Source organism: Fukomys damarensis, unplaced genomic scaffold (assembly GCF_012274545.1).
Source record: "Fukomys damarensis isolate Sample0158 unplaced genomic scaffold, DMR_v1.0_HiC HiC_scaffold_11, whole genome shotgun sequence".
NCBI lineage: Eukaryota > Metazoa > Chordata > Mammalia > Rodentia > Bathyergidae > Fukomys > Fukomys damarensis.
In genome coordinates, this window is record NW_022900923.1 from 9,277,715 (window position 1) to 9,287,091 (window position 9,377).

Genomic DNA, 9,377 nt, shown 5'->3' on the forward strand with positions numbered 1-9,377 from the left:
GAATCACATAATAACTTTGTAAACTTTTGCAATTTTCTATACATGAATTATTTTTATCTCACAATGGCATGGAAGGCAAGTTATCATTACAAGTGAGATGCTGAGGATGAGTCTGGATGACTTACTCAGCCTGAAGGAGCAAATAAGAGACCAACCCTCTGTCTTCCGAAGCTGCGTTCTGTGTTCCTAGCACGTAACTACGCTGACTATGGGCAACTTTGGAAGCCACCTTTAGTCTGTGGTGTAGGTTTCTTTGCAGAATCTCTTACTGCTTGCAGTCATGACTTTCAGATTCACAGTCCAAAGTTGCTACTTGGAAACATGACCCCCTTCTTAAACACGGCATTCCAAACTGGCAAGCTGTTGTGCATTTCAAACATCTGAAACTTTGGAATTCCAGTGAATTCTTTGGCATATTTTTCTGTTCAAAATGCTTTTTCTCAAGACAGTTTTTGTGATTAGGGCAACTGCTTTAACCGAAAGCTCCAAATTGAAAGTTTCTAATGTCAGAGCTATAAAAAAGCAGCAACCCAAAATTTCTTCTTTCATTTTTCTCCTCATACCACCATTCTGGGCAATGTTACTATTGCCTCAGGGTAAGGGCTGGGTTTTTCTGTCATTATGCGGATGACTGTGCACAGACAGGTACCTTCACGGTATGGTGGCTAAAACAGGCTGCGTGTCAAAAAGACATTTGTACTTTCTGTTCCCAATATCAGTTATGATTCTCTGATATGACTTGCCTACAAGGGTTCAATGAACTTTTTGAGAAATATGCACCACATTCAAATAATCTTTTTGGAGAGCAAACCTGGCAACAGGAAATGTCAACATCATTAGTCTTATATTAAGTTCCATTAAAATCAAAACTTTGAAATAATTAGCTCTGCTGCTCCCCCAAGTAGTAATTATAGACCATCAGGAAGTATCAAGCAGATTTCCTCCTTTACACATTAAATGCTAAAGAGAAAATATTATTTTTAAAGTAGTTTTTACTATTTTTAGCTGTGGAACTATAGACAATACTTGCTGGGCATGGGGGTAATGAATTCTCCCATAATTCAGGAACTTTGAATTTGACTGGACTCAGGGGGAAAATGGCAATGTTGTTCTGTGCCATTCCATGAGAGCAGAATCCAGAGCATAAAAATATCTATGTAAATGTACTTGGGGACTCCTCTTTTCTTTCATAAAATTAAGCTTTTGCCTTTTAAGTATTATTAAAAGTTACTTATTTAATGCTAGTTAGAAAATACTAGTGTTATTTTATTTCATTCATGCCATTCTTTTCAATGTTTCTAACGAATTTCCCTATGATAGCCCTTAGGTATAATCTATAAACTTCAGGCCCTCATCATCCTCCGTTTTTACCCCCAAAAGCCAACTGTGCTAAGATAGGACAGTGAGCTGATCTGACTCATACATATCATGTCGTGAGCACACTACCCTGTAGCGCATGCTAGTGTTATGTGAAAACCACTTCCCATTCAAAAACAGGAGCTGCTTAGTCCTGATACACAGAGTTCTGCATAAGATGGGTTTGTTTTCAGAGATTTTTCCTTTTTGTACTGGAAATCGAACTCAGGGCCTTGTGCTTGTGAGGCAGGCACAGTGCCACTGAGCTAAATCCCTGGGCCTTCGGAGAATTTCTGAGGCAGTCAGAGAAACAACAAAAGGAGCAAAAAGCTGATGACAGCAACAGAAAGCTGAGGTCCCCATTGCAGGAACAGCTTGGAACTTATAGGAGGCAGGTGGGGGATGTAGAATCAAAGCAGGTTAAAGTTCTCCAGCCCAGTCCCATGGGAGAGTGAGAATGACATGTCCTTATAGCTTAGAGCCTCAGAAGGGAAAGAGAGCAGAGAAATTCAAGTAAAACGTACAACAAAACCTGGTGTGGTGACACATGACTGTAATCCCAGGGCTCTGGGAAGCTGAGGCAGGAGGATTGCAAGTTTGGGCTTAATGGGAAGGCCCTGGATTCAAACCCTATTACCGCCCCCCCCCCCGCCAAACACACACATAGAAGAGTTGGCAAGGGACAGCTCTTCCTTTGGGAGACACCGGAGAGGAGGGAAGGATGAGTGATAACATGCAGGGATCCTGAATTGGAAAGAAAGCAGTTGGAATTGAGTTTCTCACCTACAATCACCTCTAAACAGAAACCCAGGAGGAGGAAGCTCAGCACTGCAGAAAAGTGCAAAGAGTTTGGAAATGGGAAAAGACCAGAGGATACCTTAAGAAATGGATCAAAGGACTCACTTATGCTTAATACGGCGGGTTAAACATGAATGCTTCCCTCTCTCTCTGGAGAGATTCTGGAAGAAACAGACATTGGCACCGACAGAAAGGAAAAGTTCATCAAAATGATCAAAGAAATAGGTCTGTTGTGGGCTCAGATGAAGACACAGAAGTCAGCAGAGCCTGTGTTTGCCTTCGCAGCCAACTCTCATCATTATTACCCAGTTAGCGCCTCACCAGGCTGTCGGGATCAGGTGTGCTCGGCTTCTGAATTCTTGGGAGCTTTTCCCCGGGTGGAGGTCAGAGTAAATTTGAGCTTCTCTTTCTCTTTAGAGGGAAAGTGCTCAAAGATGAAGGAAGGGCCCCAAACCAAGCAGAATCTTCTGAGTTTGGGGTAACACTCTAATTTAAAGACATGGTTGGATTTGGCAATACAAAGCATGGTAGATCAACGTTAACCAAGAGAAAGGTAAAGTTTACAGTTAAAAAACAGGTGAAAATTATTCTGGATGCTTCCTTATTTTGTAGCAAAGTAAAGTGAAACTTAAAAAGGAAAATAAATGCTGGCAATGAACGTATGTTGCTTACTACAGAAGAAAAAGCCTACATTCCCCGAACATTTGTTCGATGCTATTTTGTGACGGGCACCTGTATTAAAATATTCAGCCTTACAGAAATGACAATAGACCGACCGGTCAGTCCATCCCTTTGCGCATCCAGCCAAGGGCCCAAGCCGATGGCCATGGCAAGTGAGCCAAGCCGGACTAGCAGGCACCAGGATGGGGCTGACTGCAGAGGGGGCGGCCCAGGGACAGGGGCTGCACAATGACTGGATAAAAGGGGTGACACAGGCCCAGCATCGTGCTAAGGCGACGACAGCCCACTACAGTGACTTCATTTCTACTCAGCTTGTCACCAATATTTTGGGGAAATTTTGTCAAGGGAACCGAGCCTGAGGTGGAGGAGCAGCAGGACGCTGGCGGGTTCTGTGTGCACTTATCAGAAGGGTGTGGACGAAAGCCCTCCGCCAGCCAGGGTCTGATGGTGTCTCTGGCAGTGGGGGAGCAGTCACCGGACATAACTGAAATTGGGCGGCTGCAGGGGTGTGAGGTAAACACAGCCACACACGGTGAAACGCAGGCCCTCGACTGACCGTGGGGCGCCTGCACAGGAGCAGTGCTGGAGGACGGTTCCGATGTCTCTGCTGGCCCTGGGCAGACTCACAGCAGGAAGTCAACTCTTGCAGAAACAGAGTAGTGAGAGTTAGGGGCACCGGTGAACCAAGAAGTGGCCAAGTCACAGGATGTACACACTGTGCATTAGAAGTCTGTGTTCCAAGCTTATGCGGTGATGCCGAGCCCACCGACGATGAGCGCTTTCCTAGAACATCTGCCTTTCATTCTCTCAGGTAGACAAAGGACGAGCAGGTTTTAAAGTAACAGGGACCAAATCAACACATTAAGGAATGGTGGAAATGCACAGAAATCTGACACAGAGACAGAGAAACGGGTCAGAGTCATTTAGTGAGGTCAAATATCTTGTTTGCTGGGCTAGCAGTTGAGGTTGGTTAAAAGACACTTGGGAAGCCTGGCCCAGCGATGTGTGCCTGTCATCTCAGCTACTTGGGAGGCTGAGGCAGGACTGGCTGGAGCCAGTCTGAGCTACACAGTAAGGACTATCTCAAAAAAAAAAAGTAGCACTTGGAAGTTAACTTTGGAGTAGTTGGCATTTTACAGATTTGGGTGGAAAATTATGATAAATGAGTGTATCATTACCTACTTTTAGTACAGTAATATAGCAGCAAAATAATACAAGGAGGGGAAGAAGTCAGGCAGAAAAAAACTTGAGAACTTTTTATAGGGAGATAACATTATTTAGTAAGACATATAAGAGGAGCAAACACTGAGTGGGTGGTATGATTCAGAGTACAAATCTATCAGATGATAGAAAGGTTAGTTAGTAGAGATAAAATAAGATGAATTAAAGTAATACATTTAGAAAAGAGTACGCAGGCCACAGAGGAGACTGTCAAAACAGTGAGAAGACTGACAGGCTCTAGAATGGCTGGGATCCTTTCAACTACCAGGCATGAGGAGAGCTGCAAACACAGAGGAAGCTAAACTACCAAGTAGTAAGATCTCAGCAGAGGCTGAGCTGAGCATGTAGCACTTTTTATGATAAGGACACCTGGAGGAGAAAAGTTCAATGAGGAAACTGAAGTGAAATGGAGTCACAGGGAGCTGGGAATCCTGTGGTGTAGTAGGCACCATCTTAAAATGCAGTTGGGGAAGAATTCTGGTCCAGTGGGTGCCATTTTGAGTTACAGTTTGGGAAGAATGCTGGGAGGCTGGAGCCAGGGGAAGGATGAAGACATGAGGGGAAGCCTGGAATATCTCACAGAAGGGCGAAGCTGAGACAGGCAGGTTGGAGAACATCTGTAAATCAGCAGCGTTGTCTCCTGCTGGTCTACGTCAGCACCAGTATACCCTGAGAGTATATCACATCTCTGAAAAGCCTAATTTCTTTCACCAGTGGCACCCCTGGCCTGCAAAACCTAAAGTGAAGAACAGTGGATCTTACTTTCCTCTACAGGCCGTTGAAGGTGTAAAGCAATGGCCAAGGGTGCTTTGAGGACAAGGATGGGTGGAGCCAGTTTAACAAGAGATCCAAGGGTTTCATTCATGTGGTGCTGTGGGAGACAGTGAGACATGATGGTCATGCTCTCGCAAATGGATAAAGAAAATTAAGGCAGAAGGGACTGATAGCAGAGGAGGAGGTTTGAGAATGCAGTCTTATGACTCATAATCTGGTGCAAACTGCCCAGGAAACCAGCTCCTTAGCTCCAGTCCCCAGCCCAGGAAGCCAGCCTGCTCTAAGTCAAACTTGAAGGAAATCAGACTGCTATCTCTAGTAACAATCCTGGGAGCTAAATAATAACCGCTATCACAATTGGTCCCAGATGATTGGGACTTGCTAAGTAACTGGCGGCTTCCGTAATTTTTATCCCCACTTTCAACTGGAGACCAACTAGAGAAAGCCAGATATGCTCCCCTAACACAGAACACACTTCTAGCTTGTCACGTCCAACTTTCCTATAAACAGCCCAGTCAGATCACTCCTGGAGCCTCCCATCCTCCCACAGTGCAGCTCGACCACTGTTCTGCCTGCCTTTGAGTCTCTGCAAGACACAGCGCATGGTGGCTGACTCCTTTGCTACACCTGTCTCTGAATAAACGCCCCCTCCGTTCCACATGGTTGGTCTTCATCTAGTTCCACAAAGCCAAAGACTCAAATCAGGATAAAGAGTTGATTGAGTACAAGTGAGGAAGTGCAAGGCCAACTGTGAATATAGAAGAGGGATTTCTGGACCCACGATCTGCTGTGTTTCCTGATGCTCTGCTATGGATTTACCTAACGTGGAGTCCTCCTAAATCTTGTGACATAGACTTTTGTTTAATCCAGCATTTTTAAGGGAAGTGAAACTAAAGTGCCCTTTGTAATTCATCTAAGTTGGAGCAGAGTCCAAGGACAGATTTATTTTTTTTAACCAAGTCAAGTTACTCTCCCAGTGCACCCCAACATCCCTCAAAGTGGTTATGACCCTGGTACATTGCCACAGGCATCTCCTTAATGGTAGTGGGACTCCATGTTCAGTCTCTAGGTTCTCCGCTAGTAGCTGAAGTAATTCAATTAATGTCCTTCCCAAATTTACAAAGTTAGAAGGTGGGAGGAAAGATCTGAACTTAGATCTTTCTGATTTCAAAAGGCCATGGTCATTCAGTACAACAGGCAGACTTGGAGCAGGAGCTGTGTGTGGCCAGGTAGGCGCAAAAGTGACGCAGATATTACATTCATTGATCTGGAGGAGGCGAAAACCTGGTACAGCTAGGGAGTGGGGTAGCACTTTCAGGTTACTGAAGATGCTGGCAATGGATGAGACTAATGACTAGGAGAGGGCTGTTAGTGAAGCACGAAAATAGGTGAGAGAGAATCCTGGAAAGTAGGAGATGATGTTGCCTAGGAGGACAAGGAGAAGGGATGGATGCTGTAATAGCACTCATTAAATTAACACGAGAATAGAATAATGGTACAGAAATAGACTGTGATAGAAGGCATCAGAGATATTCTTCCTCCTCACTGCACACTGGAAAAAGGAGGAAAAGCAGAAGTCTCCCAGGGAGACAGGAAAAGCCAGATGCCAGTTCTGGGACAGATGGGCAAAGAGCACTTAGTAAAATAGCCGAGAGGGAAGCGTAGAAATATGGGGCCCAGGAAAGAGGCCACAGAATAAAGATCTAAAAGGGCACGGAAAGGTCTGGGAAAAAAATGGCCACATCCAAGCGTGGCATCTAATGACCAAGTAGCAATTCCAGCTGTCCATGGAAAAGGAAGCGAGAGACGTGAGACTCAAGAGAATCTCTCGGACGAAGGAAGAAGCGGCGCTGGGTCATCAGAACTCAGTTCTTGATTAAGATAGAAGAAACAGCCAGACCCAGTCTCCACTAACTCGACTAAAAAGCAAAAATCTGAGTACATACAGGCTTTCCCTACATGCAAAGAGATAGCACTTGAAGCAGGCACTCTCTGTTTCATTGGTTTTGTTGTTGAAACCTGGCAGTATCTGGTAATGGGGATCGAAAATTCATAAATGTTTTATCTTAGGAAGTTGTTATGCCTTGGCCTCTATAAAATTGCTCTGTAGGTGCTGGGATTTGCAGTTATCACACCCAGCAGTCTTCATTATAAGGCGAGATGAAAGAGAGGGGCAGCTTCCACTCAATAAATATGACTCACTGGCTTCCTGTCCACGTCGACGCTGTTAACAAATGGCCTTAGCAGGTGACAGCGACACAGTTGTGCTTCCGTTTTTCTTACAATGATCCCAGTATAATTGTTCTCCAGGATTCAGTCTGACAAGTAAATACGCTTATGAAACACCTTTCTAACACAAAGGAGTAAAATCCAAAATGTATGCTGATTTATTTCCTAAAAGTTGTCCTCTGAATATAGCACCTGGTTCCCGGTAACTGGATTATAATGAATAATGGGGGAAGGAAAAAGTCACGTGTTTCAGGGCATTTCCTACGCTGGAACCTTCAACCTCAAGGTGATATATCCAGAATAAAATCTCCTGTACGCATTACCAGGCTGCAGTTGCTTTTAAACTAGAAAAGACGGGCACTTAGACTAATGTTTTCCACGGGAAAAACTACAATTTAAATACATCATAAGCTCTAATTACTGTCATAATTTTGTGGCCTCATTTCAGCTTTGCAGCAATGCATACGTAAAAATAGACCACTTTATCTACCCCCGCATACACTTTTCTACATCTTCCCCAACCGGAAAAAAAAAAAAAAAAAAAAAAAAAAAAAAGCAAAGCAGCAGCTTAGGGAAGCACTGGATGAAGACATTCATGGGTCTGAAACCATGCACGATGTCTCTACCAGTCAGGAACGGCCCAGGGAAATGCCGTCTAATGTAACTGAAAGGGCGTAACAGTCCTGTGCCATTCACAGACGGGGACTTGTCCTAATAAATGCATCCTTGGTGCATTTAGTCACTGCGTGACATCCGGGACTTACATAGCTAGGCTGTCACTAGGGAACATAATCTTATTGGACCACGGTCATAAATGGGGTCCACTGGTGACCAAAAATATCATTATGTGGCCCATGTCTACATGTAATGAAAGAAGTGTTACAATTTCTAGACTAAAAAGAAACTGTAGGCTAAGGTGGGCCCGAATGAGGGAGTCTCCTCATAGACTTACTTAGTTCTTAACTTGAAGTTGGAGATTGTCCTGAGGTATTTGTCCTAACGTCCATGTGCTGTAAAAACTAGCACAGTGTCCTTTGTCCACTGGGCACTCACTTTGGCCTGGCTCATTGGGAACGAACCAAAACTTCATATACAGGACCTCAGAAACGAAGACTGTAAAGCATATGGCCCGACTGTAAACTAAATGAAACCACTGCTCACGTTCACCACCTTGGTCCAAAGGCAGCAGCAGCCATAGGCAGAGTCGTGCCAGGGAAAGTCAGATGATCACTTGTGTTCATGATGTATTTCTCTTCAATGTCCAGGGCCCTCCTTGCCTTTCTTGCCCACCCCCTAAAAGATAATTTTTGTTTGTTACCTCTTACCGACATTTATTTTGACAATTTTTTTCTGAGAGTCCATCCTCATCCTCTCCCATGATGTCCACAGCTGAAAATATCAAAGCGACAAGAATGGCAAAGCAGCAGACCAGGGCGAAGATCACGATGCACTTCTGCTGGGACTGGAAGAGAAAGAAGGGGGACAAGGGTAAGTCGGCGCCATCACTCAGCAAAGTGCTTCTGGGGTATCAGTACTTGGATCACTTCTAGAGAAGGGCAGTGCTGCGGGTGAAATTACCCAGGACCTTAGGCATGTTCCTCAACACAGACTTTAGGACCCACCGAACTGTTTGGCCGTGTTAAATAATTTAAGTGTGATATTCAGACTTCTGAGCTACTTTGCTTTTCCTCTTTCTGATCAAAAGGTTTTCTGAGTCCAGAAAACCTACAACGTGGGAAAAACTTTTTGCCAGCTGCTCCTCAGACAAAGGACTATTATCTAAAATATTTAAAGAACTCAAAACAACCAGACCCCCCCCAAATATAAGACCCAATTCTAAAATGGGCATCTGAAATGAAGAGACATTTCTCAGATAAAGAAATAAAAGCAGCAAGTAAATATATGAAAATATGTTCCACACCACTGGTCATGCGAGAGATGCAGATGAAAACAACACTGAAATTTCACCTCACCCTCACAAAGAATGGCTGCTATCAAGAAATCACACAATAACAAATGTTGGTGGGGTTGTGGGGAGAAAGGAACCCTTCTCCATTGTTGGCGGGAGTGCAGACTGGTGCAACAACTATGGAAGTCAATATGGAGATACCTCAAAGAACTAGGACTAGAGGATCCATTTGACCCAGCCATCCCTCTGCTGGGTATCTTTCCAAAAGAATTAAAAATCATACCACAGTGATATATGCGCACCAATGTTTATAGAGGCACAGTCTGTAATAGCTAAAACTTGGAAACAGCCCATCTGCCCATCAGTTGGAAACTGGATAAAGAAGATGTGGCTTTTCTATAAAAAAGGG

General features: G+C 44.2%; 1 protein-coding gene across 3 annotated transcripts in view; it reads right to left on the reverse strand.

The window, feature by feature from the left end:
• Pld5 (phospholipase D family member 5) overlaps positions 1-9,377 on the reverse strand; it is a 307,043-nt gene that overhangs the window by 168,164 nt on the left and 129,502 nt on the right. For 2 of the 3 annotated variants that reach the window (XM_033762051.1, XM_010642582.3), the window contains exon 2: positions 8,385-8,521. In XM_033762051.1, the coding sequence (XP_033617942.1) occupies positions 8,385-8,521 (137 nt within the window). Of the gene's footprint in view, positions 1-8,377; positions 8,522-9,377 lie in introns of those variants that run through there. The other variant, XM_010642583.3, reaches the window with a different exon arrangement.